Genomic DNA, 15,985 nt, shown 5'->3' with positions numbered 1-15,985 from the left:
CAGTCGACTGTATGGGTGTTTCAAGATGAACCAAATCTTACAAAAGTTGTTCGCACTCGAAGCACATCAAAACCAATAGTCTCATTTTTTTCGGGGAAACTGGTCATGTGACAACTGTGCATTTAGAGGAACGTAGAACGGTCAACTCTGAATGATACAAAACAATTTGTTTGACGGAGGTCTTCGGTCAAATACGGAAAACAAACGAGGGTCGTGGGATCATTCTTCATCAATACAATGAATCTCGTCGCTCTCACACATCTCGTCTAACACTCAAAAAATCGAATTGGTAGCTCATCCGCCGTAGAGTCCTGATTTTGGACCCAATTACTTCTTGTTTCCGAATGTCAAGAATAAATTGCATGGACAACAATTTTCGTCGGCGGAAGAAGCCGTTGATGCGTTCAAAAACCATAATATGGAGGTGTCTCAAGAAGATTGGAAAAAAAGCTTTGACAAATGGTTCGAACGAATGCAAAAGTGTATTGATCATAAAGAAGAATATTTCGAAAAACAATAAATCAATTTTCAATGACAAATTATTTTATTTTTTTTTCATTCTTAGTCTCAAAATATAAATAGTAACCCTCGTATGATTAACAAACAATATAATTTTTCTCCTTTTACAACCTAGAACATATATAAACACCCTTCTTTCCATCCAACTCTACTTGATGCAGTACTGGAAATAATAAATAGGTATTTTCATTTATTGTAACTTATTACGAGATAGGATCCAAAATGGACCCACCCAGTTTTACCTGTCTCATATGCCGATAATAAATTACATTTTACCCATTTATTTTCCATAATATTAGGGCATATTTGAAGCTACAACACATTTGAAATCCGTGTGTGGAAGTAATCGTGAAAGAAATCACAATTGAGTATAAAATGAATCTCAATCGTAATACGATGCTTAATATTTGTTGTCATTTATTGATAAATAAAGATAAAAGCTATTGTGAGTTCATAATAATAATAACTCTGCAATGAGAGTCAAAGAAGCGTAGAATGGCATGACACAATGGTCCTACTTATTTTAACAATAAATTCATACAGATATGAGAATTTTCAGTAACAGTACTATTCCTTCTTCAGTAGTATTTCGAGAAACCGAATGTTACCCAGTATCTAACTTTAAGCATTCAACTGTTTGCATGTAGTAATTAATTTCTTACAGCTCAAACCACAATTGAAATACTAGATTGGGAGTCATTGGATGGTGTGACATGAATTTTAATCAGTCGAAAGGAATCAATTTTCAACTGGAAGAGGTTAATAACTTCACTGAGCAAACAATTAAAAATTTAAGATGTTATGATTATATATATATATATATATATATATATATATATATATATATATATATATATATATATATATATATATATATGTGTGTGTGTGTATGAACATAATTATTTTTCCATATTTAATTTTTAAATTTTCCATACTATTCTCTGTGTAAATTCCTTTAGAATTGATTTCTTACATTCGTTTTCGTAAATCACTTCTGAAAAAGGAAAAAAAATATAGTGTCCGAGAAGTTACTGGTTCAGTGTGATGTTGTTTCTAAATGCAAGGAGAAATATTATTATATAAACTATATGCATATTAAGTAGAACTAACTTAACTCATTTCCTTATATGTATAGGTATGGTCGTATCGAGAGAATATATCCTGTTACAGCAGAAAGAGCAGAGCAGCTTATAAAAGTTGGATATTTCTGTTTGAGCAAATTTGGGAGATGGGATCCAGTAGAGGTAATTTCTCAATCGAAAAGCATATTAACAATACTGCGTATTAAATTAATAGAAATTGTAAACTTTAGGAACAGAGCATGAAAACATGATTTTTTGTGCAGGAAGCGCAAGTCCGTATTCCTTTCATAAATAAGTACGTCAACTGCAATATTTGTTTGTTTAAATCCCACCTTTGACATTAATAACCTTTATCTTCGATTTTATCTTCTACTATAGCAGAAGGCAGTATTAGCAAAAATTGTCACTTTTCTTATCCCAATTGTCTCCAAAAGTATCCCTCTCTTCCCAGTTTTACAATTCTTCTCCCATTTCAGTTTCATGTACTTATTTTTTTATTTTTCTCTATACTCACATTTCAAAAGTCTATAACCATTTCCCATTATTTGTAGAAAATCGTAGCGCCATTTCTGCTCCATATAGTGCAATATTCTTTAGAAAATAATTATAATGTGTCTTTTCCTAAGTATCTTTGCTTAAAAAATCACAACGCATTCTCTTCTTATTCCTTAATGCTTGCTTCATTATTATCAGTCTGAAATAATTTATAATGTTTATTGTGAGACTTCACATGCGCTGATACATATGCTCATTCAAATCTCCGTCTGTCACTAATGAACGCTGGAACTGTTGATAATTGCAGAGAAGTTGAAAAGCAAAGAAAATACAACAACCTTCTCCAAAGTTTTGTTTTCACTCCGATCGTTATTGAAACCAGTGGTGCTTGGGGTGCAAGAAGTCTAGAATTCATTAGGGAGGTAGGAAGACGCATTTCTTGTGTTTCCGGCGAAGTTCGCTCCACATCTTATCTACAGTAATACAACTCATATGTGTTTCTATCCAACGTGATAACGTCTCGTCGGTACTTGGTACTTTACCTCCTGGAAAGGAACTGTATGAGGTGTTTATACTCTGATAAGAATAGTTTTATATATATTAGTCCCTGGACAATAGTTTTTCTTTGACCTTATAATTATATATTTAAACTAAATTTTATTGTTCCATCCCTTCAAGTGAAAATAATAATACTGCATAGTATTTGTTATAATTTGTGATGTGGAACTGTAATTAGTTTTAATCCCTGTATGTGTATTTATGGTTGCGATTACATTACTGTTAATTAAGTGAATAATTTTATATATAATTATTCAGTTAAGATCGTCATTTTGTCTTATTAGCAACAATAGAAAGCATCTATATAGGAATTTTCAAATAAGTATACTTGAAGGAGATTCGCTGCTGCCAGGAGCCAATCTGAAGAAAGATATCTTAGCTGTTGTATGTATATAAGCTTGTACAGTTATCCTGTATCTCATAGTGTCTGATGAAGCCAAAAAGTTAGTTGGTACGTGAAACTGCAAAACGTATCTAATTTTAATAAAGTTGTACATTATAATTTATAATGTAAAAACATTTCTAACATTCAGTCATTTGCAGCATAATACTAGATTGATAACTTTACAATAGGAAGGTGGATGCGAAGTATGGATAAGCCTACTCTATCGCCTATTTTATAAATGCACATATTTACAAATGGAATAACTCCTTAATACTTTGAACGCAGGGCTAGTTTTAGCTTATCGCATCGTCAGGAAAAGTTTTTTTTTTTTTTTTTTCAAGTCAGAAGGGCAAATTATTTTTATTGTTTCAATTGTTCTGAGAATCGGTAAACCACTGCTATATATTACACCATAGCCTTACACCTTTTTCTTCGGGAATTTGCATTCTTCTTTGAATCAATATTCGCTGGTGGAACATATGGCCCGACATAGAGGAGCTTTGTGTACCTCCACTGGTACACACGGCGTTTCAAGTGAAGTTACTATTTTCATTTTTTATATACAGAAGTTACAACTTTTCTTTAGTGAAGTTACTTTACGAAAGTAAGTAAGTGGAATTGTGTAAACTACAGACTGTTATCACTGTCTATAATTGTGTAAACTTCACTCATTTCACTGTCCTTCAAATTCCTCCAAAGTACTCAAATCTGTCTTGAAAATTAGGCTATTAACTTACTTCAAATGTAAAAAAAAAAAAAAAAAAAAAAAGTAATATCTATTTCATGGGTTCTCAACAAATAGATCTACAACCAGAGCAACTTCCCACACAAAATAGTCTCTAATAGCAATGAAAAGTTATATTAATTTTCGTTTTACTCCTATTTAATCTAGATTTTTACACTCTGGCCTGTTTACTATTTATATTCAAATTCTGTTTCTGCGGCATATGAAACAAGATTTATGAATAAATAGAATCTTACTTAAAAAAATACACAATAGTCTTTGGTAATACTCTTCATTGATAAGAAAAACACAGAAACAAATAAATCTGCTTAAACCCGTCCTTAGTAAGGACATGTGTCCCTAAAGTTTTGTCTCCTAAAATTTTCAATTCAGTATATAGAATCAGACATTGAGTTGCCATTGTCATTCATCTCTTTTGACCTACAGGCTTAATCATAAGACTTAATCTAAACCTTTAGTTTCTTGGGAGTATGGTGACTCAGTGGTACAGCACTTACCTGGGGTCCCAGGTTCGATCCCGGACAAGTAAGTTTCTAGTGAACAACATCGTGTCCGTGGCTACTCGCGTTTCCTCCCGTACTCAAATTCTACCAATTATTTCATGATCATTTACTTGCTTTAATCATACGTCTTCCTTAGCCTAAAGGACATAATTGTAGGATGTTAAACTGAAATATTTCATTTCAAGTCATAAAACTTTAGTTTAATTCATTTAAATTTCTTTTTAGGTCCATGTTCCGTTAAGGGGGTCCAAAACTACACTGGACCCCCTTAAGCTAAGCTAACCTAACCTAACCTGACCTGACCTAACTTAACCTAACGTAACCTAACCTAACCTAATATAACGTTATAGTATATAATCAAACGAAAATCAATAGAAAGAAGTGGTGTCAAAGACACTGGACCCCCTTAACGGAACATTGACCTCTTTCTATCTTATTAGAGATTATAGTAAGATTTTAGTTCATTATATGCAAGGATTTTTTTTGTAAATTCTGCAAACGACAAAGTAATTCGAAAACCAGTTTCTACATAATTTACACAAAGTAGAAAAAAATTGATTTTTTATCTTGAAAATCTTCTCATTGTATTTCTATGTTAGACATTTTGGATAACTAATAAGAACAATACCTTAATTTCAGTTTAGTTATATTGCTCCCGATACGCATATTTATATTTCAGTGTCATCTATCAAATTCGACACTTGTTTAAAATTTGATTCTTTGAGTTGTCCAATAAGCAATAGCCAACGTAACCAGACTTTTTTGTGGTTATTAAAGTTGTACTAAGCTAAAGAATTCTTTGCTAGCTGCTAGAAAATGATCATAATTAAACCCTACTTATACTGCGACTAGCTTATACATTCTTGCAAATCAATTATATGTTTTATTTCTAAGAGATTGCCGTCGGAGACACATTTTATCTTAACCTAGTAAACAAAGATAGTTCAATCTACATTTTCAACAGACATACAAGGTGTAATTGAAAATTACCGGAACTTTTCCAGCCGCGCGGCTCCCTGGCGTTCGAAAAATGTGAGGGGTGGGGGAAAATGTGCGCGAGACGTTCCTCTTTCCAGCGGAACTTGGCCCAGTGCGCTGCGAGCAGTGGTTTAGAAAGCATCGCTGTCCGCGCGAACATCGTTTTGGTCGTCGGTCACGTTTTTTGAGCGCCGAAAATGGAGTCGAAGATTGACCAACGCTACGCCATCAAGTTTTGTGTCAAACTAAAAAAAGGCGTTCACCGAGACCCAGGACCTGCTCAAGGAAGCCTTTGGGGAAGATGTGATGTCCCGTACTAGGATCTTTGAGTGGCACAAGGCTTTCAGGGAAGGCCGGGAGGACGCCGATGACGAACCACGCTCTGGGAGGCCGTCGACGTCGAAAACCGATGAAAACGTCGACCGAGTTCGCGAATACCTGAACCTGGACCGTCGGACAACCCTCCGGGAGATCAGCGAAGAACTTAATTTGACATACTATGCAGTGCAAAAAATTGTGACTGAAGAATTGAACATGTGGAAGGTGTGTGCCAAACTGGTCCCCAAGGTGTTGACCGAGGAGCAAAAAGAACTGCGAGTGAAAATGAGTCGTGAAGTGCTGATTGTGTGGAAGCCGACGAAGAGTTATTAGACAGTGTGATCAGTGGTGATGAAACATGGTGCTACGAGTACAATCCCTCGGTGAACGTCTTTTCTGGTTTGACACAAAACTTGATGGCGTAGCGTTGGTCAATCTTTGACTCCAATTTCGGCGCTCAAAATACCTGACCGATGACCAAAACTACGTTCGCGCGGACAGCGATGCTTTCTCAACCGCTGCTCGCAGCGTACTGGGCCAAGTTCCGCTTGAAAGAGGAAGGTCCCGCGCACATTTTCTCCACCCCTCACATTTTTCGAACTCCAGGGAGCCGCGCGGCGGGAAAAGTTCCGGTACTTTTCAATTACACCCTGTACATAATAAACCTAACTTATCACAGTTTTTCTTCTCTTCAGCCAAATACTGCCTTCCCTTTCTCATTCTGACTTCTATTTATTTTCTCACCTCTTTTTGATCTTTGAGGAGAATGCTTTAAATATTCTTTATTGAGTTAAATGTTTTATTGTTTTGGGAAGCATAACAATGCATAAATTATTCTTTATTAAGTTAAATATGTTTTATTCTTTTTAAACAGACTTCAATCTTCAAAATAAAGTTTGTCTCTTTTCCACGAGTAGCTTAATAGTATATTTCTAAGGCATAACGATAAACAGATATTTCTTTCTTCTTGTTTGTTTAGATTGCTGAAGATCGACTACCATTGTCTCTTTTTCACGTAAGAATGAAGAAAGGGAATTTATATCCGGCAGTCCACCGTAAATACGTGTATTTCTTCGGTAAGTATACTTTCGTAGTTACAGTGATAGAAACTGGACTGACATTTCGGAAAATCCTCTGAATCGTTATATATAGGGTGGCCCATTTTAATCTTTCCACGGACATATATCTCGAAAACGGTTGAACATAAATGAACCAATCAAAAACTCATAAAGGAAATACCATGAGGCACATCAAATGGTGTTGTCGCGGTGCTCTCCAGGGCCGCCCTTCATGGGAGCTCAGGGCTCAACTTTAAAATTTTAAATGGAAACATGATTCGAATGATACCTCGTTCGATAGATCTTGAAGCACTAAAAAGAGTTGTGTCAAAATATTTTTTCATATCGGTCACTGTATTCCAAATGGTCGCCAAGATATGGTGCCTGTATCAGATAAAATGTCTATTACCACTAATATGAAAACTGTTGGAGATAAATGAACAGAACAAAAAGTGAAACAGGAAAATGACATAGGGAACATCGAATGATTTTGTCGCGGTGCCCCCAAGGGCCGCACTTCATGGGGGTCCAGGGACCAACTTTAAAATTTTAAATAGAAACGGGTCGAGTGATACCTCGTTCGATAGATCTTCCAAACACTAAACAGTGTTGTGGCAAAATATTGTTCATACGATTCACCGTTTCCAAAAGGGTCGCCAAGAAATAGTAGAGGAAGTTCGGGTATTATGGAATAGTCGAATAATATGGAATACCTCATTATCTCGCCTGTGATGTGTTGCTTCCAAGCGGAAAGGAAAGAAACTATTACCTCACGTCCCCATGATGCTCTATAGTCAGTCTCCTTGTAATTGTGACATTCGTTGTGTTGGTAGACGTGAAAATCTGATTTCTTATTCATGAAAACTTTTACAGGTAAGTGTTTTATAACCTGTATTTTCCTATTGGAATGTAATAGAACAACAATTCTTTGTTTACTATGATGTTGGATATACAGAGTGGTAGTTTGATAAGCGCCATTATCCTATACACCTTTGCATGCGTTTTCGCTTCCAAGGTGCCGTGGAGGGCAACATAGAATACCCACAAGAAAAGCATGGTATTCTGTATTCCGTATGGTATTCCGATTACAAAAATATCTATCGGTATTGGGCAATTAAACATACATTTACGATTATAACAATGCTAAGTGTATTTTTGTTACAGCAAATTTTCTGATGATATAAAGGGTGAACTTGGGTCCAGCGTTCATCATGTTTAATGTGAGCACACAATGACTGTGACTTTCTGAAGCAGACTATTATATTTGTGACTTTTGCAAGTAATCACATTCAGTTATGGCTTGGAATTCAAATTTTTTATATATTGTCACTGTATTCATTCTATGTTCAACAGAAAACTCATTTCTTTTTATACACCATTTGTATTCCATATTATCCGACTATTTCATATTACCCTCCAAAGTGGTTTCTTTACAAATTATAAATTTTGCCCACCCCTGTAACGAAGCTTCTTTACGCATAAATAAAACCAAATATGTAAGGCATATATTTGTTTTTCTTTTTATTTCAATGTGCAATTATTAACTGAGTTACAAGCGAAACAAAAATGACATTCCATAATACCCGAACTTCCTCTACTTGTATCAGATAAAACGTCAAGTACCACTAATATGAAAACGGTTGGAGACAAATAAACAGAACAAATCTCGTATAGGAAATCATAAAAGGTATTTACTATTCCATGGCTCAAGAATCAACTGAAATGCAAGCAAGGGTTTCAATAATACGTTTTTGCAACCTTTCAAACATTTTTCCTGCCTCCTTCACCCCTGAGAATTTAATGCAATGCGTGCAAGATATTTGGGAAGCATCTTCATCAGTATGTACCATTTCGTTACTGAAAATCACAACTGAAATTACTGCTAAAAATTATTCGGAATGTAACTGTGGACAACATCTCAATGAACCTCTATTCTATCTCCTAAATTTCCCCTGCAGGTGTATTAGTTAGGTTGAAAATGGGCATGCATCCTGCTCCGCCCATTATAATTAAGATTGTCCTTGTCTTTCTTTTCCACTAGGGAAATATAGGGATGGCACCTTCTGCACTGACATGACCGTTGGCTTTCCATTTCTTTGCCCACTAATCCGGGCATTAGACAACTCCACGTCACAAAATGAACTCACGTCACGTCAATTCTCGTTCAATCTTCGTGAGGTGAGAGACAGGGGGCTCACTGGGAGTTTTATCTGATACAGGTACCATGTCTTGGTGGTCATTTTGAAAACAGTGACCCATATGAACAATCTCCTGCCATAACCTGCTGTAGTTTTTAAAGATCTATCGAACGAGGTATCACTCGCCCCATGTTTCCATTTAAAACTTTGAAGTTCAGCCCTGGGCGCGCATGAAGGGCGGCAATGGTTGCATCGCGACAATACCATTCGATGTGTCCCATGGCACTTCCTATTTGAGTTTTATTCGGTTATTTATTTCAACCGTTTTCATATTATACTACAGTATAACCTTGTTAACACGAACTCGTTTAAGCCGAACACTCGGTTAGGACGAACAAAATTTCGGTCCCGGCATCGCTGTACGTTATCTTATAGGAAGCTTTATCGGTTAACACGAATTTCGGTTAGCACGAATAACGAACTAATTTTTAGTCCCTTGAGTTAGTAAAGGTTTTGATTTAACACGAACTTTCAATTTTTTTAGATCATTTTTCTTATTTCAGATTTCACTCCAGATCAGTTTTTGTCATACAGTATTTATACAGACGAAAATTGCCTAAATAAGAGAAAAACCAGAAACAGGTATCTTTCCTCTCTTATGAGGTGTTGATTCTGTCCTCCGTCAAGCGCTGAACATGCAGGTGCTTGGCAGACGAGCTGGCGACAACTCGACACTAAACATCTTCTCTCCCCTGTAACTCCAAACTGGTGACAGCTATCATAAATACCTTTCAATTATTAGCGGTACTCACCCTGCTAGCGGAGTTATCAATTTTATAACTTGACCTGGATTTTCTGCGTGGAAACATTTTTTTTAATCTTCGAAGATAGGATAATAAACTTTAGGATAACAACTGTAGTGTTTTCACTTTTCAGAGGATGGTACCGAGACCGAAACTAGTCTCGATCTCGATCTTAACTCGAATTTGAGACCGAGGAGTGCTTTTCGAAATCGAGACGAGACCGAAACTCTCAGTCTCGTCTCGATACAGGGGGGCGCGGTGGCTCAGTGGTAGAGCGTTCACCTCCGGTGCTTGGGGTCCCTGGTTCGATCCCAGCTCGCGCCGTGTGGACTTTGTGGTGGACAAACACCGTGCTCGTGGGTTTTCTCGGGGTTCTCCCGTTTCCTCCCACTTTCTTCATTCCACCATTTCACTCATCTCTCATTATCACCGTCTCCTTTAGCCTAACCGGCATAACCGTGGGACGTAAAACTTAAAGATTTTTTCGTCTCGATACAATTCTGTGTATGGTATCAAGACAGAGGATAGTCTTGGTCTTGTCTCGAATTTGGAACCGAGACGAGACCGAGACTACTCAGTCTCGTCTTGATACCATCTCTAGTGTTTTCTGTGACATACATAATATACTGTAGTGGTATGTATAGTTTGTACTGTAGTGCGTATGTATGGAGAAAATGTATTCGAATAATAAAATTTGGGTCCCCGGTTAACACGAATTCTTTTAACACGAACTCCTGATTTTTCAGTCCCTTGGAATTCGTGTTAACGAGGGTTTACTGTATTTTCATTTCCAATCTGCGCTTCAAGGTCACAACATAGTCTCCCCACACGGTCACCTATTCCCCTCCAAACACAACATACACAAACAGTGTTGCCAGGGGAACTATTTAATAGCAAGAGGAAGAAAGTTTTGACTCGTAATAATATAATGATAAAGCAGGTGTTTAAACCCAACAACTATGAAAGTAACTAACTTTAAGAAAGTAAATAAGCGATCAACTTACCAAACACAGAAGTATAAATGTTATAGCAAAATATCTTCATTTTCTTCGCAATCTTCATCTGAACTGGTACTATCGTCTTCGCTTTCATCTCGCAGATGAATAATAATTCTTTCAATTTGTTCGTCTCGCAATCCTTCTTTTATGACGTCTTCATCTTGCAGAGTTTTTGCATGACGAACACAGTTTTTCCAGTCTCCCACAGTCACTCGATCTATGTCATCTTCAAGTAATTTTCGTACGTCTCTGATTTTAAAAGTACTGTTTTTATCGGCCACCTCACTTTTTATTTGGGCCCATATGAGTTCTATTGCATTATATTGGCAATGGTACGGTGGCGGCCATACTACTTCATGTCCCATTTCCAAAGCCAATTGGTCACGTTCATATTTCCTAAGGTTGTCACTGTGTTGTTTAACGATTGACAGTAGTTTTGCATTTGTGTGTGACGGATTATGAGGTATATTATCTCTTTCCAACCACGACACAATGTCCGCTTTTCTGAGTTAGTGGTGGAAATTTTATCTACAAGCATTGAATGATAACTCGCATTATCCATCACTATCACGCATCCTTCTTCCAAACCCCTAAGGAGGTCTGTGAACCACTCTCTGAACAAATTGCTGTTCATTTCGTGATGGTAGTCACCTGACTTTTTCGACTGAAAGACTAAACTCACCCCTTCTATAAACCCATGTTTTGCTGAACCTGCATGACACACAATTAATCGAGAGCCTTTTCCAACAGGAATCTTTAGGCCACCATTTCTTTGAGAATCCTGCCAAATAAATTTTCTGGCATGATTCTGGTTAACCCATGTTTCATCCAGGTATACAATAGGACGTGGATTGTTTTCTTTTCTGATAGCAGTTATTTTCCTTAAAAACGCAGCCCGTATTGTTACAATGTCTTTCCGCTCCATTAAGAAACGCCTACCGTCATTACATTTCTTGTATTTAAACCCTAGTTTTTGTACAATTTTATGTAAGGAGGTAATGCTTCCAGTGTAATCTATTTTCTCCCTTAATACGTCCTTCAATTTTCTCATGGTAGGATATTCACCTTTATCATAAAAGTCATGAACAGAGCGCCGAACAACATCTTTCTGGAAGTCATCTAACCCTGTGGCCTTACTTTCCCGCAATATATTTTTCCTTAGCGAAGAAAAAAATGGACCCGCACTCTCTGGGTTGGCAACTAGACTTTTTTCTGCTTCCTCACATATATTCTGCACAGTTCGCACAGATACTTTACACACTTCTGCAGTTCTTCGTTGTGCACCTCTGAAGAAATCACACACTCTTTCCTCGCAATTTTCCAGAGACTTAAAATATGTATAAACTTCGTATATTATATCCTTTGACTGTCGTCTCAGATCCCTCTTTACTGAAGGCATGTCAAAGAATATCTTCCTCACACACTATTCAAACAAATAAACCGTTTCTCACTTGTAAGCACACACCGTTCAAATAAGCGATTTCACATCGAGATTACACCCTTCAATACGCACCCTACACCTAGCAACCCTGTTGCCGAACTATTACAAGTTGCTGCTCCCTCTGCCTTCTGCCCATTCATTGGGTGTCCTGCTCATTTTTTTCTAATACTGTAAGGGGAATGCATCGGAGTGGGGGTTAGAAAGAGGATAGCGCGGAGTAGGATGGATGTCCTTGAACCGTAGATTGGAACTGAAAATAGTATAGTGGTACGGGACGTTTTATCTGATCAGGCACCATATCTTGGCGGCCATTTTGAATACGGTGACCGTTATGAAAAATCTTTTGAAACAACTCTTTTTAGTTCTTAAAGATCTATCGAACGAGGTATCATTTGACTCATGTTTCCGTTAACAATTTAAAAGTTAGGGCCTGGTCCCCCATGAAAGACAACTCTAAGGTCACCGCGACATCATTTGGCGTGCCTCATGCCATTTTCCTGTTTCACTTTTTGTTCTGTTCATTTATCTCTAACCATTTTCATACTAATGGTACTGGACGTTTTATCTGACAGATATCAGACAGACATGGCGGCCATCTTGAATACGGCGACCGATATGAATAATCTTTTGCCACAACTCTGTTTAGTTTTTAACGATCTATCGAACGAGGTATTATTCGACCTATGTTTCCATTTAAAATTTTAAAGTTGGGCCCTGGACCCGCATGAAGGGCGGCCCTGGGAGGCACCGCGACAGCACCATTTGATGTACCCCATGGTATTTTCTATTTGAGGTTTTGTTTGGTTCATTTATGTTCAACCGTTTTAGAGACATTTCCATGGAAAGATTAAAGTGGGCCACCCTATATATAAACCTAATTAAGCTAGAAAGTGAAATTAACCAATAAATTTGGATGCGCAATATCGCATTAAACGATAGCTCGTGTATTCCTTTATGTACTTTTCGCGCTAGGATTTAATCCTAAGTTTTACAGAGCCGAAACGTTTCTTATTCAGTGATCGATAGGAATAGGGTGACCATACGTCCCGTTTTGACCGGGACAATCCCGTTCTAGGAGCGTGTCCCGTCCGTCCCGTCAGGAGATGGGGAAAAGTAGTATTTGTCCTGTTTTATGCAAGTGAAACAAGTAATTAACAAAACTAGTATCTTTACGCCTTGTAAAGGTATAATTAATAATAAAGAGGCAAGATTTGAACTGAAGTACCTACATTAAACACGATCTATAGTTGGCAGTACTGTTCAGTTCAAGAGTCAACTTCTTACCCAATGTAATATCGAGATTCGAAAAAAAAAAAATGAAATGAAATCTTTAAGTTTTACGTGCCACAGTTATGCCGGTTAAGCTAAAGGAGACGATGATTATGAGAAATGAATGAAATGAAGAAAGTGGGAGGAAACGGGAGAACCCCGAGAAAACCCACGAGCACAGTGTTTGCTGGGATCGAACCAGGGACCCCAAGCACCGGAGGTGAACTCTCTACCACTGAGCCACCGCGTAATATCAAGATTCGAGCTACGGCAAAGGAACAAATGCAAGCAGCATCATGTCTTACTATAAGTTAAATGCTGTTTGTAATATATAGCTTATATATATTACGTTATATTCTAATATATTGTATTAGGTATTGTTAAGGTAAACAGGAACTAATATATGCACTGACCTGTTTCTCATCTCATGATTTTTAAAAAGTCGATACCTGTCCCGTTTTCAGCTAAAAATTTTATGGTCACCCTAGATAGGAAGCAAGGGCGATGATGTTTCTTTTTTAAAAAAATAAAATTAAAGTAAGAAAATAATATTGCGTATGTAAATATGTCTGTTCCCTAACTAAGCAAACTTTTTGTTTATTTCATTGATATTCTAACTTGGGTTGGAGGGTGGTGTTGGGAGAGAATTATCCAATATGACCATTATAATCAAGTTCTAATTAAAAATTCATCGTTACCTACGTAATTTTTGAAAATGCAATAATATACAATCTCTATATTGTATACAATATATACAACCTCTATATTTATCCACTGTGTCATCTTCAAAAGTTCTAACTCATCTTTTTTGGGCATCTTATACCCCCAGTCATCAACATAGCTGCAAAATAGTCATAATTTACTCTTTTCTCTTCCGAAGCGTTTTGAATACGTTTTTCATAACGACTTCTGCTAATGCTGGACTCATCTCGGAACTTATACTTACAAGTAATGGACATGAACGTGTCATCCGGACATCCGAATCAAACCTAGTCCGTTGGATAAATATAACTGATATCTTCATACACAAAAAAAAAAAAAAAAAATAGGTGCCATGGACAACGGATTAAGTCTCTGGGGCTGGTATAAAGAAAATCGTAGACTTGTTCATTGGAAAGTCATGGTTTATAGTTCATTCTCTTCAGCATAAAACAAGCTTTACAGAGGTGCTACTTATTGGGGCCCATAACGTACTTAAACAGATAAAATTGGAAAAATGTCGGAAAACTACCTCCAGAAATCCCTCCCATCAACTTTCGACCCACTGAAATGACCCAGGGTAAAAGCACACAATCCAATACCGGAAAATACTATAGGGGATAAGAAATGACTGTACCAAATTAGTATTGATAGACGAAACAGATAAGAGGGAAATGCTTGTATACCTATACACACTTTTTCCCCATATCTATTTTGTCTATGGGTTAATGGGACCCAGAGAGTTACTCTTTTGTCCATGGCACCTATTAAATTGTGCATGAACATATCTTTGTTCTGTTTATCGAATGAACCAGGTTTGATTCGGCTGTCCGGGTAACAGGTTCATGTCTGTTCCTTGTCAGTTGGTTTCCCGTGACTCAATAACTGCTCTTTCACATCCTTAGCCCTTAACATAGTCTCCTTTTAGGCTCAGAATATCGCTTTAAAATCCGAGCTTCACTTTATAGATATTCCTTCCCTCATTGTTGAAGTCTTTACCAGTTGTTTAACTTCAGACTGAATCTCTCTGATCGGAGAAGAGACTGCAACACCTGTATTGTCACTTTATAGGTGGAAGAGCACAAAATTTTAATTTCACAATCATTCACTTTCACTAACAATCCGCCTTCCGTGCCTTAAAAGACATAATCTTGGAACGTTAACTAAAATTTCATTTAATATATTTGGTCTAGGAATTAATTCGTGCGGGTGGACAAGAGATGGCGCAACGAATGGAGCGTCCCACAGTTCCAGGTATCCACACATGTGTTGCAAACCCCTGTCATCGCGTATCGTTCGTAGTATAGGGCAGTGGATTAAAGCGTCAACAACACCAGTTTGTAGTTAAGTGAATTTGTGCCTGATAGAGTGTTTTTGCGGGGTGTCCTGCTGCATTACTTTAACATGCAGAAAAGTGCGACTGAAAGTCATCGTATTTTGGTGGAAGTGTATGGTGACCATGCTCTAGCTGAGCGAACGTGTCAGAAGTGGTTTGCACGGTTTAGAAGTGGTGATTTCGGCTTGGCAGACCAAGAGCGAGCTGGACAGCCAAAAAAAATTTCAAGACGAAGAATTGACAGCATTGCTCGAGCAGGATTCGTGTCAAACGCAGGAACAACTTGCAGCAGCATTAGGCGTTGATCAAACAACAGTCTCCAAACGCTTGAAAGCCATGGGAATGATTCAAAAGATGTCACATTGGGTTCCACATGAATTGAAAGACAGAGACGTTGAAAGACGAAAAACCATTTGCGAATTGCTGCTTCAACGACAGAGCAGAAAGGGGTTTCTGCATCGAATTATTACGGGTGATGAGAAGTGGATCCATTACGAGAACCCTAAACGAAAAAAGGCCTGGGTGAAACCAGGTGAACCAGGTCCATCACAACCAAAACGAGATATTCACTGTGCAAAGGTTATGCTGTGCATATGGTGGGATATGAAAGGTGTGGTGTACTATGAGCTGCTGCAACCGGGTGAAACTATGAATGGAGAA

General features: G+C 37.5%; 1 protein-coding gene across 1 annotated transcript in view; it reads left to right on the top strand.

Annotated features, from left to right (window-relative positions):
* LOC145675234 (adenylate kinase 9-like) overlaps positions 1-15,985 on the top strand; it is a 296,882-nt gene that overhangs the window by 243,353 nt on the left and 37,544 nt on the right. The window contains exons 23-24 of the mRNA XM_081745616.1: positions 1,655-1,763; positions 6,563-6,659. Coding sequence (XP_081601742.1) covers positions 1,655-1,763; positions 6,563-6,659 — 206 coding nt within the window. The remainder of the gene's footprint in view (positions 1-1,654; positions 1,764-6,562; positions 6,660-15,985) is intronic.

This window comes from Thermobia domestica, chromosome 18, assembly GCF_964235325.1.
Source record: "Thermobia domestica chromosome 18, izTheDome1.hap1.1, whole genome shotgun sequence".
Classification (NCBI taxonomy): Eukaryota; Metazoa; Arthropoda; class Insecta; order Zygentoma; family Lepismatidae; genus Thermobia; species Thermobia domestica.
This window is presented reverse-complemented; position numbering and strand designations above follow the sequence as displayed.